General features: G+C 38.4%; 1 protein-coding gene across 1 annotated transcript; it reads left to right on the forward strand.

The window, feature by feature from the left end:
• The first annotated feature begins 421 nt into the window (after positions 1–421).
• sox8a (SRY-box transcription factor 8a) lies at positions 422–2,201 on the forward strand. The gene is made up of 3 exons (NM_001164870.1): positions 422–837; positions 1,113–1,348; positions 1,456–2,201. Exons 1-3 carry the CDS (start codon positions 422–424, stop codon positions 2,199–2,201), a joined length of 1,398 nt encoding a protein of 465 aa, NP_001158342.1.
• Positions 2,202–19,337: the final 17,136 nt, after the last annotated feature.

Below are 19,337 nucleotides of genomic sequence, written 5' to 3' on the forward strand. Positions count from 1 at the left end.
TTCTTTACATAACTTATTTGTGGTTCCACCGTCAACAGAAAGCTAGCTCTGTCAGGAAAATAATTACAAAACTGGAGCCTGCAGAAAAAGTTAAGCCAATAGGGAAAAAGTGGTGATTTGTTCCAGCCAATCCCAGGCGGCAGGTGGGGTGACGAATTTAAAACTCCAACTCAAGTTGCAGCAACGTGCAGCTCCTCAGCCCATATTGTGGACCACAACTTTGACGGCCGCACCCCCGACAGCTTCGAAAAACAAGACAAACAAACTGGGAAAACAAGGATCCAGTGCTGACAGACCCGACCGAAGGAATCCATCAGGGTCCCGCCGTGCGCAAAAGCGCACACCGAGCGCTCCGCCGCAAGCGACGCGCCTCAACCTCAGCCAAAGAAGATCTCGGATTTTATTTTGGATTTAAGAAATTATGTTAAAAATGACAGAAGAGCATGACAAGTGTGTGAGCGAGCAGCCATGCAGCCCGTCCGGGACCAACAGCTCAATGTCCCAGGATGAATCGGACTCCGATGCTCCGTCCTCACCGACCGGCTCCGACGGCCATGGATCACTGCTCGCCGGTTTGAGCAAGAAGCTGGACTCAGAAGACGACGAGCGCTTCCCAGCCTGCATTCGGGATGCGGTCTCTCAGGTCCTTAAAGGATATGATTGGTCCTTGGTGCCCATGCCTGTGCGAGGGAATGGATCTCTGAAGAGCAAACCACACGTCAAAAGACCCATGAACGCGTTCATGGTGTGGGCGCAGGCGGCCCGCAGAAAGCTGGCAGATCAGTATCCACACCTGCACAACGCAGAGCTCAGCAAGACGCTGGGGAAACTGTGGCGGTAAGTTTATAAGAAAATAAAAATATTATGCAGACTAAAAACTTTAAATCATTTTTGTATCACATTCACAATTCTTCTGTTGAACTATTACAATACATTGTTAATGTACTAAATATTAAGAATAATCAATTTTGTTAAAAAATAATTAAACAGAAATATTATTTCTTTATTTTTTGTCACTAATTAAGGTGTAATGTAGCTATTTTTTTTAAATTAATCAACAGTTATGTTAAAGTTTAAATTAAATCGTGACATTCAGTTTTTCCCTCCTTTAGTTTGCTTTCAGAGAGCGAGAAGAGGCCATTTGTTGATGAAGCAGAGAGATTGCGCGTTCAGCATAAAAAAGATCATCCAGACTACAAGTACCAGCCCCGGCGGAGAAAGAATGTGAAACCAGGCCAGAGTGACTCAGAGTCCGGGGCTGAGATGGCTCACCATATGTATAAATCGGAGCCTGGGATGGGAGGAATGGCAGGAATGACTGAGGGACACCACCACCCTGACCATACAGGTATGGGAACCAACTCATTTTGAAGTAATGCAAACTAGTCTGGGTTTAGCTTATTTTTTTTTCGGTTTATTAAGTTGAATATTTTACTGTAATAATTTCTGTTTCAGGGCAGCCCCATGGTCCACCCACTCCACCCACTACTCCCAAAACAGATCTGCACCATGGTGTGAAGCATGATCTGAAGCACGAAGGCCGTCGTTTAATTGACAGCAGCCGGCAAAACATTGACTTTAGCAATGTAGACATCTCGGAGCTCAGCACTGATGTCATCAGCAATATTGAGACTTTCGACGTTCATGAGTTTGACCAGTACCTTCCGCTCAACGGTCATATGTCAGGCTCCGCTGCCCTGTCCTCAGACCACAGTCATGGGCCAGTTCCAGTGCCTGGCAGCTCTTACTCCACCTCATACAGCCACACCGGCAGCAATGGCACTTCTTGGAGCCGAAAGAGCACAATGTCTTCTTCCTCCCCCTCCACCAGCGAGGTGGGCCGTCTTCACATTAAAACGGAGCAGCTGAGTCCCAGCCACTACAGTGAGCACTCCCATGGCTCGCCATCGCACTCCGATTACGGCTCCTACAGCAGCCAGGCTTGCGTCACCTCAGCCACATCGGCTCCGTCAGCTCCAGCGTCTTTCACCAGCTCCCAGTGTGACTATACTGACCTTCAGAGCTCCAGCTACTACAACCGTTACACCGGCTACCCCTCTAGCATCTACCAGTACCCCTACCTTCATTCAACTCGGCCCTACAGCAGCACCATTCTAAATAGTCTGTCCATGGCTCCAACTCACAGCCCCACTTCCACCAACTGGGACCAGCCTGTGTATACCACTCTGTCTCGACCTTGAGGAAAACAGACACAGCCGATTTAAGCAGGGACTCATTCAGTTTGATGCACTAGGAATAAAGGACATAACTAAGGAGCGTGAAATAAACTAAGAAAAAGTGCCTGCTGATTTTATACAAAGTTATATTGTTGCTATTAAAAACGCTCTTGTACAGAGTCACGCGAGAACTTGTGTTGGTGAGCCGAACTCCTCTGTGAGGACCTAACGCCTACATTCTGTACATCCCCTTTCTTTTTACATACAGACGGCATTTATGTGCACAGTTGAGGTAAAGCAAGGACCTGCTAACTGTATAGAAAGTAGACGGGACCAGTTTTGTGAAGTTAACGTAAAATGAAATGGATTGCCAGAGTTTTATTGCCGGGGGCTATTTACATCGGTGGTTCAGTCTTAAGTAAATGTCTCTTATGATTCTAGTGTCATTTTAGTATAAAAGTCTTATATGTATTTATGTTCATGTATTACTGTTTTTTTTTAAAGCTAAATACGTTCTTTCATTTTGGCTATTTAGGCTACAGTCTCAGTGAGCTTTTATTTTGAAAAAAAAAAAAAGAGAACAGTTTTGATGTTATTCCGTTGGATGACCAATTTCCAGAAACATCTCCATTCCAAGTTTTTAAACCGACAAGACCAACAGAAGTGCTGAACAGGTGCCTGAAATTTATGCTTGTCAAATCGCGATTAGTCATGATCTTGGCTTAAAGGAGATTGGGTAAAGTAACACCACAAACTCTGACTGACATGTCAGCTGGATGCTCTGTATGTGCGGATGGACAACCGAACAATATGCGAGCGTACACACATGTACATGTGTGAGCCATTTTTCTGGGAACGAGATGCATATCCTACAATACAGTGCAAACTGAATATTAAAATAAAAACCCTATCTGTTCACTTCAGCTCAAAGGGGAAAAGGGTTAAAAGTGAAATGAGGTGTATTTTTCCCATTTTTATCTCATCAGCCATCAAGTGCCAACTCATTGCTACAGTCTTGCATAAAATATTTTTGTGCCTTCTAACGCTTATTGTCAGTATTTTGAAATGAAGTTAAATAATTAACAAATATCAGACAGCACACATCTGTGTCAGAGACTGTGATGGTTAACTTACTTCTCATTATGTCCCTAATTTGATATCATCATTCCTTACAGCCTTTATTTGCAATCTTCTGTGAGGCACTTAATGAGAAATGTGCAGAGCACCATCTGCCAAGTTTGGTCTACAGAACTGTAGTTTGTATATCATTATGTTGTATAATTTGAGAGGGGCTGTGAAAACGATTGTTGTTCTGTTAACTATAATTACACTTGCACAGCTAACCCATCCGCTGGTCTTTTATTTTTCAATGAAATAAATAAAAGATACTTTTTTTGTGATGTTTATATCGGTTGTTCTTTTTTACATCCACAGTTTGTTTCTACTTATACTGATTTAGGTCTCAAGTCTATTGATTTATTTGTTAAAAAAGAAAACATTTGTTTTAACTTGCTTGGATGCTGAATATTTACATAAATATGTGACATTCCTACAGTAAGATTGATGGAAATACTTTCTCCTGAAACTCTGACAAACTTTTCGGGAATAAACACGAATATTGTTTTTTTTATAGGTTTTAGCACAACTAATACATAATTTATTGTTTTGTCTTTTTGAGAAATGCTCATTTTTAAACACAAAAATTAGTAAAAAGCTTTACGTGCTTCTTTTGGTCTGCTTTATTTTTCTGACCTTCCAGTGCTATTTCTTGTCATTCTTTTCAAGCACTGGTACATCTATCAAAATAGTTTTTTCCACTAAAGCAGCAGAAAGAAAAGGAATGAGAAGAGATCCCATCTCCTCTGGTCCGGCAGATAGAATACTCAAGTTTGCCCTGGCATGCATGCCAAGCATCCGTCCCTAACCAGTCCAGAGAAGAGCCAAGTGCCAGGGCCGCGCTGCTGAATTTTAATGATTCATTATGCTGTGGAGGGGCCCCATTGTGTCCCTTTATCCGGAGAGCTAGAAAGGAATTAATTGGACAGAAAATGCAAGGGGCAACGGGAACTGACAAGCCATTAAGAGGGTCCTGAATGGATGATTAGATGCACATGGGGGAGGATCCCCCTCCCGGCCTGTCTCATATCACGGCACTCCCCACCAAAAAAACAAAAAACAAAAAAAAACAAAAACAACACAAAAAACAACAAGAACAGCAATCACAATGACTATCAGACCAAACTGGAGAAATAATATCAGCGCCCATAATCTGTAGATAATAAAAGAAGATAATACCACGGCAGATGGGGTGTGGGTGGCTGAAGAACGACTTGTTTTTCTTCCCTCAAACTCTCTTTTTTTCAGAAGCGTTTGCCAAATACTTTCAGGAGGAACTCTTTGAGAAAGAACAGGAGTGAATAAAAGTGGTGCAGAAAGCCTCTTCAGGGTGCTTGGGTCCTGTTTCCCTGGAACTTGTCCATTTTGTTTTTGATTAGGACTTTTGTAAGCCACACTGTAAATATCTTAAAAAACTGAAGTGCAGTTAAAAAAAAGTATCCTAAATTAGAGCAGAGTGCTTAATGAATGAAAGCACATTACAGGAAATGCACTGTAGTAGGGGCTTTATCTGAATCGTCTCAAACTAATGGAGACTTATGCACATTCAAATATATTCTGATGTATAAATGAATGTTTGTTTTAGACTGCAGTCCAGACCAGCTATCACATTTATTGTTGATGCTGGGAAGTACAATACTGGAAGAGGGAGCCATGGTCCACATACCAAGAGGGGGAAGAGAGATGAACTCAGTTAAACTGGCATTCCAACCACCAGATCACATCCCATTGTTAGGAGCAGCAGAACACGCCTGGTAATAGTCTCATCCTGCCTAATGAGCCTTGCTGACTCAGGGCATGTTTCAGTTAAAAAAAAGAGGGAGCTGGGAACTGAGAAAACTGTAAGAATGCGAGGCTGATTTGCAAGGGAAATGAAGAGGACAAAAAGCTCGGCTGCTGCTGCATCCACTGAGTTTTGCTCGTTGACATGTTTCCGGCTTTTTCTTAACTACCTACACAAACGGCGTCAAAGAGATACGAAAAGGCGCTATAAAAAATATATTGAATATGAAAATTTAGTTTTTAGTCTAAAAAATATGTTTGATGCACTTATTAAAAACTCTTGACAGTATTGAATAAAGATTTTTCTAATTGTTTAGCATGAACTTTTGAATTTTCATTTGCTTCTGCCTTTAAATACAAGAGAATATAGGTATACAAAGGATGTTTTATAAAGTTTTTTAAGTGAAACCTTTATTTTTAAATAAAACTTGGAATGTTAATCTTTGACAACAGGCCTTTTATTTTGGAATTCATCATACCTGCGCAGTGGAGCACTTTCCTCCTCTTCTTCTGCATCAGTGCATTTTTAATTGTGCAGATGTGGATTTTCTTTTCTTTTGTCTTGTTTTGAAAAAAGTACATCTGCATTCACGGCCCTGTCATGGACTGGAAAACCATCTAGGGCGTGCCACGAACCTCCACCCAAAAGTAACTGGGATGGGCTCCAGCAACCCTTTGACGGATGGACATCTGCATTCTTTGCACTCCCAAATGTAATATTTCAAAGAACCTGTCTTTTTTAAATCTTCATTAACAGTGAATGTTCCTAAAAACCCAAATGTCATGCTTCTTCTTAATTTTTGCTTGAATACCATGTTTTATTTTTTAAATTGTAATGACCAATTTTAGATGCTCTCAAGATCAGAAAAATTGACCTATGAAGTGTTGGTCTGCACAGAGATTCCTTCTCGTTTCTTAATCTTTCCGTAGCTTTAAAAACTGGAGTTCTCACCTGTGCTTTGAATAATCTGTTTTTACCCCAATTTAAACATATTTTATAAAACATTATGATTGTATATATCCTTTTAATCAACATTATCTATTAATGTTCCAAAAAATATGCCACGAGTTAAGAAAAAATGCCCATAAAAGGAAAAGAAATCAAAATGGCCGTATAATTAATGGCAAACAGGTAAACATGTTAGCCTATAACTAACTAACTTGACTTTTGTCGTAAAACAAGTGGGTATTTCAGTGTTTTTACATGAAGCAAAAGCTGCACAAACGTTTAAAAGAAAATTTTTGCTTTCCACATTTTAACTGCTCCACCCATTTAAAAGACTTCCTGATCCTGAGTATTTTACTCTCCTCTTTTTTTGTACCTAAAGTGTTGCCTGGCATGGCCACGCCAGGCAAAGATGGTAGCAAACAGAAGTTCCTGACTTCCCTTTTTTGTAGATTATTCTGCACACTGAAGGAGAACCAAAGAAAAAGTAAAGCATTTAAAAATGCAATTAAATAATTTTTTTTTTTTTATTCAACCTTTTTTTGTCTGCAGACAGAGCTAAATGATGTCTCAGTCATTCTTGATCGAATATACATGGAATTGAGCATAACAGCAGTTTTCTTTCTGTGCATGAGGGCAAGTGTGATCATCAGCAGCCTTCGTTGACTGTCTCTGATTTGTCAGTAAGGGCTAATTTCACCAGTTTAAGACACAAACAAACAAGCAAAGAAAAAAAAAATCAGAGGAAGTGAGACTTTTTCAGCTCTTTTAGCCAGCTCGTTAAAGATTCAACACAATTAGGATGAATGAAAAAATGGTTTACAAAAATAAATCATGTTTTTTTTGTTTTTTCCTTTAATCGAAAAGTGAATCTGCTGCTCTTTTAGGGGGACATTTTTTCTTTTACAACATTATGAGGATCGACATTTTAAAGACCTGGCAACTTACATATTGAAAATCTCAACCAAATATTGGGTTAGATAATTTCATTTATTCTAAAAGCATCTCTCAGATGTTAACTAAAAGTCTCCAATGAATTAACTCACCACAGGTAGTTTTTTATTTGCATATTTGAGTAAAATAAGACAAAAGAAGAAAAAAAGAGCAAAAATTTAGGAAAAAAATGACAGCAACACTTTGACATCTGGCCATGTTCAGTTCTGTGAACAGTTGTCTGCAGTCTTTCACTTTCTCTTTTCCTTCGTTCTCTCCTTTTCACTTTTCTTGGCACATCTTGATTGTGAATGGGGTGGCAGCATAGCTGCTCATCTTATTTCCACAGCTTTCAGACTTGTTGATTAGTAACTGAGGCTGTGTTGTCATTGTCACAGCTTTCTGCTTTTGTTGAACTATGGCATTAATCCATAATTATGTACTTTGGGCATCTTTGCTCGACGCCTCAACCTCTTCTCATTTCCTGTCTCCCTTCTGCTTTCGCTTTGCCATCATGTGTTTTGGTTAAAGTCAAGAGACTTTGGACGACTGTCCCTTTGGAGATTTGAATATGCAAAAATTCTCTACTTATCTACTGCTTGTAACTTCGTTTTTCTGTGTTTTACATTTCAATAGTCTTGTTATTTCCTGTTTGTTATGACCCAAAACAGCAAAACCAGGACTCAACCATGAGATTTTAAATCATTCTTAATGTTATGTCAAAAAATAAAATTAAAAACAAGTCTCCTCTGCCCGATGTAATTAAGGGCAGTAAATTGGCATGTTTTTATTCTCCACAATGCACTCACATTGTTGCACTGCTCTACAGCCCCAACACCCACACAAGTTGGACTTCTCTGTTGCCAATGAGACAGAGGGGAGGAAAAAGAGACTGAGGGGCTGAGGAAGTAGCATGTAGAGTCCTTTAAGACCCAGGAATGTCGAGTGTGAGAGGCACATTTGCCACGAAATTTTCATGAAATTTATGGAAAAGTTGCAGAGGCATTGACAATGGAAGTAAGGAAGAGCAGTCAGCTTAAGAGAAAGGAATATGATCAGCATAAAGTAGAGCTGGCCCACAGATTTAAATGTTGCAGGTGAGCTGATGAAATGAGATGTATACTGCTGGTGTCCATAGGTTAAAATAATTTAAAAAAATGCCTTTTTCAAGCCCAACTCTTTTGGTTTCAAGGCCATGTGAAAACAGAAAGCACGCTATTTATTTAGTGTGCATATGATTACCAACACATGTCCACTCACTCACACTTAATGGTCTTTGTGATGTGACAAAGAGCGGGGTAGAGAAGAGAAAAGGGGAAAAAAAATAGGGAAAGAGTTTGTTACCCCTTGTGGTTTTGGCCCGGTCCGAGGCTTGGAGCCATTCCAGTCCATCTCTGCTTCTGCCTTTGATATGGATGGGATTCATTATGTAACTGAATCCATTATCAAAGAATCAAACAATGTGTTTTGAGAAGGAAGGTGTGCTGTGAGAAGACCAAAAAACACCTCTGATTGAATGGATATTTACACTGTCCTTCCACAGCTCATCACCACCCCGACAGCGCCAACGGCAGTTAAGTCTTTAGCCGGAAATCAGTCCAAGTGCTGTTTTACATCACACAAATCCCAGAAAGTTTATCACGTCCACCATCTTAAAATTGTTAGTTTTATGTGGAAGGATCCAATGACTATCATCATGTCAAAATGTGTTTTTGACTGTACCAGATTCAGTGGACAACCCAAGAACATTTATGCTATATTTAAGAAGTAGAACGATTCAAGGACAATGCTAAAGCGTACAAATTGCAGTAAAAGCTTGAATGAAACACCACATTACTCCTAATGAGAGATCATCTTAGTTAAGGAAACCAGAACTAAGAGCTTGATACCTTTGGTCTTTTAAAACTATCAGACTCTAGATTTTTAATAAATTTTTAATTCTTAATTTTGTGCTTTAACAGCATCAATGCAAAAATGACCCTGGATTGATCCCACCCATGTCACAAATCATAAGAGCATAGATGGCCTGACATTAGTGTTTGATAGCATCAGCTCTGCGTTTGATTTGAATACAGAAGCAAAACACTAGCGGATGCAAAATGCAGCATCCAGCTATATTTGGGCTACTAAAAGCAAATTGTGATTTGAATATGAAAATGTGAGCAGTAAATTTGCTATTTGACAGGAAGATGAAGCTTACCTGGACTTTACAGCCTTGCTTGATCGTAAACAGTGAGTTTCTCCAAACAAGGTATTTTGTTTGACTAAGAATGAAAAAAAAGCTCTACAATCAAAGGTGAGACTTGGCATTCATGTGACTGGAAGCAGACAGACGACTTCTCCTACTGTTACATTTCCAGATGTACAAGCTTGGTTTGGTCCAACTCCACCATTTTTTCCCCAATTAAGCCAAAATGACAAATAATTCAGGTCAGTGATAATTACCTAACCATTTTTTAAAGACAAAAAAAGCCCAAAACAAACAAATTTAATAGCTATATATTTATTTTTTCTAGTTACTGGCACATTTCTTGCACTTCCTAAGGACATCCACCGCCAAAACCACGAACTTGGCTTGACCGAAAATCCCACTTGCTTGTTTGGGCAGTCAGTACATAGTTTGCTGTTAACAAAACTACGAACAGCAAAATGATTAAATGAAAGTGTTCAGATTTCACAACTGATATGTTTGCCCTAAACATGAACACCTTCAGGACCAAAGATAAAAGTCTCCTTCACATGCTTCTTTTTAGCTCTTTAGCCAAACCATGACAAAAAACTGTACACTTCCCTGTCATTTAACAAAACCACTTCCAGTCCTATCCCACAATGAATTACTTCCATCACTCTACTTTAAGAGGAAAATAAAGTAATACAGAAACCCATCATTTGTCTTACTGAAAATATAATCAGGTTATGCTGAGATTAAATTTACAGGCAAAATTGTTAGATAAACTAATGAGAAAAAGCAGTCGAGATAAGACTGTGAGATCTGGGACACTCGTGAAGGGGTACTTCACAAGCATCTTTGCACCACGTGCATGTTTTTTTTTTTACATAGTTTTGTGTAAGTTAGTGTGCTTCAGCTTTTCACTGACCAGAAAACAGCTTCTTGGTAGTTCATGTTTTTGTTTAAAGTCTCACTCCGATCATCTTAAGCCATTTTAAGGCAAAATTAAAAAAAAACCTGTGTTGTTTTCTAGGACATAGTTTCTGCAGAGCAGCAGACTTCATCAGCTGTGTGCTGTGGGCAGGACTGTTGGCGTGGAGCAACCCCCCCCCCTTCCCCTCACTCTGTTTAAAAAAAAAAAAACAGTTGCCACAGATTAGAGGACCCACTAAAAAGATTCATCCACACCTAGTTGTCTGGCTAGCACTACATTATCTGTCCGTGTTGGGCTGAAGTAAGAAACCATGTAGAGATTGAACAATCAATTGTGACATTTGATCTGGTTGCATTTTGTTTTAAATAAAACACATCTTGTGCAGGTTTGGGGAGTGATATCCCTGAGAAGAGCTGGATCGGTGAAGAAAGAGGTTACTTAAGGTTGAAAATCCACATAAAATCTGATTTAATCTCTGGAACGAACATTTCTCTGTCCTTTTATTTAGAAAAGATACACCGGTACTCACAATTGATGAAAGGAAAAAAAAATTCAAAACATTTCATTGTTTTGAGTTACCTTTTTTACGCTGAAAGGTGTCTTCAGCAGTTAAGATTTCTTAATGATTTAAGAAAAAAAAAAAACTTCTTCTGGTCTGCCTTTAGCCTCAGGGAAAAGGGAGCTGCACTAAACTAATTTATTTAAATGCAGCTGTATAGCTTTGTACTGAATCTACAAGCCCACCTTAATTATTAGGCTCCTTATGATTGCTGTAGCTATTTTAGGTCATTTTTAAATATTTTGGGTTATTAAATCTTCTTACATATCACTAACAAATCTGTTTTTAGGCTGTTTGATCCCAAAGGCATCCCACCTTTTTGCTGTTAGGGGTGCAAGTCTTTTTAAAATCTGCTTTCCTTTTTTTTCAGTTTACCATACTTTTCTAATACTCCATGTTTATCTTTACAAATGTAAAAAGTGTATGCAAAGAGATGAAGCATGACTGCATGTCTGCACACTCTCCCAGGATAGAACTAATCCTGAGGTGGCAGGAGTGGACCGAGAGCCTGCACATGTGCAAATCTTTCAACGGTGGTTTGCGATGTTTAGTCTTGCTTCGTCAGCGCTTCTTGAACTCCGTCCAGAAAAGCTTTCAATCTTTCATAATTCCAGCCTGTTGACTAGGCCATCACAAGTTAAAAAGGAGACAGAAATTAATTTTGTCAAAATGTGATCTTGATTTCCTCCAAGGTAAGAGAAGGGCAGCTTTGGTGCTTAAAGTTACAGCCCTGCTGGGACTTTCCAAATGTCCCTCATGATTTCCATCATGAGGCACGTTGGCACTGCTGCTGCTACTGAGGTATCATTTGGTTTTTCATCCTAGATTTGCTGCTGGCATCCCCACCTTCTGATCTTCCCCTTATATCTTCTCTGTAAACCAAACAAGACATATCAGGAAAATGATGTTTCTGTCTTTAAATTTGTTCATCTTCATCCCTTAAATTGACACAAATCACATGCTTTTTAAATCATACATAACATAACATACATAACCGTAATACTGTAGATTTGGTCACTACAAATTGAATTTACAGTGGAGACATTCCCTGTTCCCACTTTTATGGCACTCAGTGGCTCAACATAAGACAACTGCTCAGCTCAACGATAACTTTTGCTTTTTTGGCCCCTGCAGCTGTCTGGTCAGCTTGGTCCTCGGTCCATAACAACAGCTGAGGCTCATGCAGCATACTTCTTTTCATAAGTGCCAGAGTGACCTCAAACACTGCCCCTTCAAAGCTTTACCCCTTTCACTCTTACCAAAAAATGTTTTGTTTTCTAAGAAATCTGAAACAGGCTCAATTTGAATTCCCAGCTTTTTCACCAGTCCATCTGACTCAAAACCGAGCCTCTTGTGACATCTAAACACATATCACTTTCTGTATCTTTTTACCCCCGTGACACACCTCTCACGCACTTCCTCTCTGGGCGGCAGGGGAAGTAAAAACTTAAAAACTATCAAATTGTAGCTTAGCTGGGGGGAACTGAGGTGTCATCTTCAATGTCTTTTGGAAAATTTAGGATTCACAGAGGGTTAAAGCAGCTAGTTGAAAAAGCAACCCCCACCTTCCCCGAAAACTAGAAAGGCCGACTTCCACCTGTTCTTATAGTTACAGCAGATGAGTAATCTAACTGTCTAAAGCATTTGAAGAGAATCTGTAAGTCGTTTAGTCTCACATACATTTTTGGCTCCGTACTGACAAAAACATATGTAGGCTGTTGAGATGGAATCCAATAAAGATGAGTTATGCCTGAGAAATGGTTGATGTCTTTATGCAATTTCACCGCAAGATGGCAGTGTAGCTCAAAAGACCATTGCCTGGAAATTATGGGGTCTGTGGCCCCACCCAGTGTCCAGTAAAAAGCACAACACATGAGGTTCCCTTTTATTTTTCAAAAATACAATCTAGTTTATATAATATTGTCAATGAAGATATTTATCTTTTAGAAAGATTACATTGAAAAGCTAAGATTGCCCTAAAATCATCCAACTTTTTTAAATTAGTGTTAAAACAATAATTAGAAGAAACCCCTTATGTCTAATTCACAATTTACCAATTTACTTTTATTATGTATTACACTTGCCAAACAATTATGGTTTCTATTAATTTCCTGGACACTGTGGGTGATACCAGCACTAATACCTCATTAACTTTTATCCTGCCAAACTGTCTTCACAAGGAGCCCCTGCGGAAACCTGGCAACCTGTCTTGTTTGCACATTGCCTTGGCAACATATGGAAAGATTTATTCCAAAAGACCATAAAGTTGGAATGAACCAAGAACAGCCACAGAGACAAAAAAAAAAAAAAAAACTTCTACAGAGAAAAATGAAAAATTACACTGATTTCTAAAAGGGTTACAACAGTCCAATTGCAAACATATGCACCCAAGTGTTTCTGCCAGATTTAAAGAAAATACAATAAGGAACTTCAGATATTTGACCAAACAAAAACACATAAAAAAGGAATATTCCAAAAAATGATAACAACTTTACAACGTCATTGTGATATTAGTAGGAAGTACAGGAGTTTCAAACAGTATAAGAAATGGAGAAATATTCTGCAAATAATTTATTACACTGGGAAGCATAAAGGAGTGTACCTCACTCCCGTACATGGAACATTTTTAAATTTAGTGAGTAGATTTATTGCTGACCTCCCTGGGTTGACTGCACATTACAAGTGTCTGCAATGGACAAAGAAGGCCATTTGGAAAGGAAATTGTGCAGAAAAATGTACATTTCTCTGTTCACAATATCAAGTGACTAACAAAGAAAAAATAATAATCCACTGTAACCACAACTAAAAAGCAATTAACACTTTTGTCATTTCTGTTTTAGCATTGATTTCCAAATCATCTGTTCTTCCTCTGGAAAAATAAAGTTTTTGTTTTTCCTTATCTTAATGTTGCTGTTTTTTAACACACAACTTGGTTAATTTTCAATTGTCTTTGATATATTACAAATTTCAACTCAATTCATGCAAAACGATCCTCTCTTACACATTTACCTTCTACTTTAACATGCTGGTGATGCATGCAGTGTAGCTCATCCCTTCATGTTTGATGCTTTTCCTTCTCTCCAGCTTTCAAACTGAACTTTTATGAATCAGGGGGGAGGCATGATAAAGATGAAACTGAATGTGATGTTTCATAAACACCATAGCCTATGGTTTACTGCAAGTAGTGCTTAGCAACAGCTTTAAATTAAGTTTCTGTTGTTATGGAGACATCCACAAACTCTAAAGTTATTTTTACATATATATCATACCGTTAAAAATAGATATAAACCTGATTTTTGCCTTTTTGAAACTTGAAAAAAGTGTGATGAAAAAAGGATTATAGGGACTCTAACTTTTTTTGGGGGAAAAATGGTTATACCAGTTTTGATGTTTGTTTTAGTGTATGTGTTCAGATTTTGTTGTTTTGATGCAGATGCTGCTGTGAGTTGCTTAAGGCAGCATTTCTTTTTTGGGCAACAGGGTTGGACACTTTTCAAAATACAGACACTTTAAATCGGTGATGTCAGGCTAAACTGCAAAAAGAAACTAGTTGGGCATTCTGATTTGTTTTGCATTTTGAATTTAAAGCTGTGCATTAAAAGCATAGGGAATGATGGGAAAGAATCATGGTACAAAAAAACGTCTAAAACGTGCAAAAGAAGAAACCTGAACTAAAATTAAATAATAATGAGGGAATATCATAAATCATACTGTGTCTTTTGGTAGCTTATTAAAAAAACACAATAACAATATTACATTACATAACCTCTCCCCAGACAAAAACATTGGCTTTAATTAAACTTCACATGGCACCAGAAAACAAATTTCCTAACATAAAAGGAAAAGTAACGTAATGGCTAAATTGAAAAAATTGGAATAATTATCAGGTGCAGTAGCTGTCAAAATGAATGGTCCAGGTCCCAATTTTGGTAGTGTACAGCTAACCACACAACAAACTCTGAAGCACAATTATTGTGGAAATGCACACTATTTGTTTGTCTGTTGGTGAGTCACAAATCACTGCTAATAGCACATCCTTAATTTGGGGCTGAGGTGGAGGACAATGATTACATAACTAGATGGTCTTGTGGAGCACACAGAAGCACAAACTGAATCCTGTTCATGTGAAAGGAAAACAACAGGTCAGCAGCAGGTTTGTGTCGGTTCCGCCATGTCCCATTATCAGCTATACTGTCGCAGGAAAAACCCTCAAGTTGTACGTTGTTGATGCATTATGATATCACTTCAATCTCCAACTTTTCCCGCATTTTGCATTAGAGATCTCGAATGGGGTAAACACAAGTGACTCCAGCACCGATGTCAAGTGATTCCAAGAAACTGTTAGTTAACATGTGACTGTTGCCTCCTGTGGTGTAGACACATGCGCCAATGCAAGGAGCACCCACTTTCTGGAAGCAGTATTATCCTGCTTAAGTGGCTGGTTCATAGAAAGCAACTTAGACAAAAAAAAGAAAAAGAAAGAGTGAATTCTGTACAAATTGGATGTTTGGGTCTGTCTGTTTAAAATTGTTCATACAGGAAAATTATATAAAAAAAGAAACCCAGATTTTGTTTTTGCTAAAATTTCTGAAGGGAAACTTGCTGAGTCTGAAATTTGAGTACAATCAAGCCTTTAAAAATTCATTTTAACATGCATTTAGTCATCAGATCCTTTAAATCGATTACACAACCAAAACCATATGGAAACAGCTTGGGTAAAGGGGTGAATCATTTCTTTAAATTGTAACATTTTTTGTCTATGATTTTGTCTGTCTATACAAAGGCATCCCTAAAATAGCTAAAATGTGCTTTTTTGTTGAAGAGAAAAAATAAATAAAAATGATCAATTATTTTAATGTTTGGCAAAAATGTGTTTGTTGCTGAACAAACATAATAAACTTGGGCAATGGGCAGGGAGAGTTATTTTTTTCAAATACAATGTGTGCCCTGTCCATCAGCATATGAGTTGCTGTCATACGTCTGGTTGGGTCAGTCAGAAGAAACTTGTTTATAGCAATCACATTTTTATCTTAAGCTTGAACGAGTAAAAGTGATTGATTTCCAAAGCTCAGAAGAAGAAGTTGCCTTGATCTAAAAAAATGAGCTTTACAGCACATTCGTGAGATGGACAAAAAAACCTTTTGACGATTTGTCATCCTTTTGTGTGACCAGTAAGAATACAGCCAGTGTACTTTATACAGGTGGCTCCATTCATGTCAGAAAGAGCAAAGGAAGGAAGTATTATCAAGCTGAACAAAACAGAGAGTTTACATGATGCTGCTTTGTATCCATCTTTTTGGTTGAAAACTGACATGCATTATACATGTCATGATGACACACTAGAACACACACCAACAGAACTGTTCTTAAACAGCCAAAAAAGAAACCTCAAGGAAATATCCCCAAATTAGCAAAAATGTAATTATCCATAAAAAATCTAAACAGTTTAACATCCAGTTTAAGTATCATTTGATTTTTTGTGTCATATTCAAGCAAAGGAGTCACAAATTTGTTAATGTCCTTCTAATACCAAACAGTAATGAGGTGTTTTGAATACGCTGTTTAGCCAAAAATACAAAGTGTGAATAGTGGCAGAGTTAGCAGTGAGTGCAGCATGATCCTGAGCTCCACTCAAGATGGAAAAAAATATCATTACCTTCAAGTGCGCATGAGAGGGTCATGAAAACAATGTGGCTCTATTGCTCGGCCAGTAAAGACTTCAACAGTTGGCTCTGAGTGGAAATAAGTCAATGGTTTTGCCCAGAGTTTGTTGATTTTCTAACTGCTTGACTAGATTAAAGTGGAATTGGACTAGAAAATGCTTCACTTGCACTTTGGTGGACATTTTTCCAATTTTCCAACTGGGAAAACAGGGCAAGTAAGTGTTTTCTTTTTTTTTTTTGCACAACTCATCCAAAAGGCAAACTCATGATTACATGGCAGAATTTTTGGATTCAAATAGTCTCAATTCATCTCAGATTGAAAAAAATCTGCGATGGTTATGCAGGAATTGCATTTGTTAAAAACCCTTCTTTAAATCTTCGTACATCTTCCTCTGTTTATTCCCTTTCAGGGTCACGGGGCTGCTAGAGCCGATCCCAGCCAGGTCACTAGTCTGTTGCAGGGTAGAGTGTCCACAATCACACACCCACACACACTCTCACATTCACACCTAGGGACAATTTAGATTAACCAATTAACCTTAGCATGTTTTTGGATGGTGGGAGGAAGCCAGAGTCCAGGGGGAAAACCCACAGGGTGAACATGCAAACTCCACACAGAAAGGTCCCCCATTAATGTTCTGGTTTAGGTTCCCCAGCCGGGACTTGAACTTCTTGCTGTGAGGCAAGAGCACTAACCACTGCGCCACCGTGCAGCCTGTCTTTAAAGATAACCTACAAAACAACAACTACAACAACAACAACAACAACAACAAAAGACATTTAAAGACTGTTACTTTGCAAAGCAGAAAGTCTCAGCCTTATGCTAAATCAAAGCTCAATGCTTTTTTTTAAAAATTATATTAAAAAGCAGCAAAACACGCAAAATGTAAGTTTCAATTTAAATTTAAAGTGTTACCTTACATGTTATTATCATAATATGATGACATTAGAGTTCTTCTTTTAAGATTATACATCAATGATGCCCTTTATTTAGAACAAAATGTAAACAAAGTGCCATGGGTACAAATGTATATAATTACAGCTGAATGATGCTGTTACAATAATGATCACGTGCCAAAGCAGCTCACCTACATGTGGTAGTCTGATTAGGACTTATGTTTATGCTGAGAACTCTTTGTTAATCCATTTTTTTTGGCAGTAAGTTCTGCAAAAAAATCATATCAAAACAAAAATCTGAAAAGCATTAATTGATTCATAACAGAGACCCTCTCTGCTGCTTTTCATTTCCTAAAACTAATTAGAAACTCATTCATCACCAGCATATAATAGGCAGTGCTTAATGGAAGGATTGGTGTACTAACATTTTATCACGTTGATTAACACTAATGTGTTATGCAAGAGAAATAGACTTCTTGAATAACAGGTAGGAGCTGTGCAAAGAGTATTTCACTTATATAACAGGATTGGGCAGATCTTTAAAGCAGAACACCTGCACAAAGACACGTAACCGCCAACGAGACTAGTGATGATTCTGACATCTCACCTTAACTACATCAAATAGCCTTAAACATACCATGCTCTGCAGTGTTGTTGTGTCGTACACGTGTACGGACTGTCTCTTCATGTAGCACAGCTCCACCTGTTCTTTGGTGAAGGCCTGATCCAGTGACTTGACCCACCTGGGCTCATCTACTGTACTTTAATGCTTGTGTGCAACTGTGCCTGTAGGTGCAGATGGTTGTCTGAGTCTGCACGTGCCATTGTGCTTTGAATGCACTGAGCGGCAGTGAAGAAGACTCCGTTTTATTTTACCTGCATTAGTATGTCACTGAGACTTGCGGGGTCACGTGCCTGTTATGAAGAGCAGTGTTCTTCATACCTGAGTGATAAGCCACGACACTTCAAACACAGTTCAATCAAAGAGAGAGACAACCTGATGGATGCAAAGCCTTAGAGAGGCCAGTTATATGCAGGACAATTGAATGCTGTTAAAAACTGGTTTGTTTGGGGGAAATTTTTAGGGGTTCATAAATGAAATTTTTGTAACATTTATTCATTATTTGAAATAAGAGATTTTAATAGATTTTTTTCTATATCAATGTGTGCAAAAATTAGTCAACTGCCCCAAAAGCACATGCATTTTATTTTCTAATTTATTTTTCAACTCACAGTAAACAAACATTAAAAGTCACAATTTCTGTCTCTAATGTGGGACATTCATAATTGCTGAAAAAAGATAAACTATTTGATTTTAATTAATTTGAAGTCTTGTCTTAAAAATGTATTTTGTTTTTAAAAAAGGAATGAATGGCATCACTTTCTTAACTTTCCTTTCAAACTGTGGTGTGATCAGAAAACCTTAACTTGGGCCAAATTCCACATCTTCCCCTACCCTCCGGGTTCTCCCTACCCCTCCATTTAGTCCCTGTGTGGAAGGTTAACTACCACTCGATGACATCATCAATAGTTGCCCAGTGAGCTATGTTAGTCCGTAACTGCCAGCTCTCAGAAAATACACAACATCAGTTTTATAACTTTAAAAAGTCATGCTAAAACAAAAAAGTTGTCACTTCCATTTACATGTAAACTTCTATTCTTCAGAGCACACCCACGTGAAAAAATACACTTCTTTTCCAGGGCACAGCGTGATGCAAACCCCGGCGGAGGGATACCCAGCCCCAAGTCACTACGGCTTCCCCTTCAAAAAAGATGTTCGGACACCATTATAGCTCCAAATCCTCCTCCAACTGGAGCAACAGGGAGGAGCCAGAGGGGTAGGTGAAGAATTCTGATTCAGCCTTGGAGGTCCAAGGTAAGCCAGTGTGCAACCTCATCAGTTGAATAAAACTCCCTTTTAACCTTTTGGATATATCCCTGCTTTCTGTAAAATTTTTAAACTGAGATTTTTTAAAGCCCTTTCAAATCAGTTTAGCAGCTCATTTTACACAGCAAATCAGATAAAAGGAACAATTTGCAGCTTTAGTTGGTTAGGATACATAAGCTGCATGATCATCTTCATTTTTCACTTTGTTAAGCCCAAACGTTCAAGGCTTATAGCAGTTGGATGTAACATGAGCAGTATAAAGTAACAGGTTC

This window comes from Oryzias latipes, chromosome 8 (genome assembly GCF_053564925.1).
Source record: "Oryzias latipes strain Hd-rR chromosome 8, Olatipes_Hd-rR_3.1".
NCBI lineage: Eukaryota > Metazoa > Chordata > Actinopteri > Beloniformes > Adrianichthyidae > Oryzias > Oryzias latipes.

Coding starts and splice junctions, on each gene's coding strand:
- sox8a (NM_001164870.1), top strand. CDS start 422: ATGTTAAAAATGACAGAAGAGCATGACAAGTGTGTGAGCGAGCAGCCA. Junction 838..1,112: donor ACGCTGGGGAAACTGTGGCG/GTAAGTTTATAA, acceptor TCCCTCCTTTAG/TTTGCTTTCAGAGAGCGAGA. Junction 1,349..1,455: donor CCACCACCCTGACCATACAG/GTATGGGAACCA, acceptor TTTCTGTTTCAG/GGCAGCCCCATGGTCCACCC.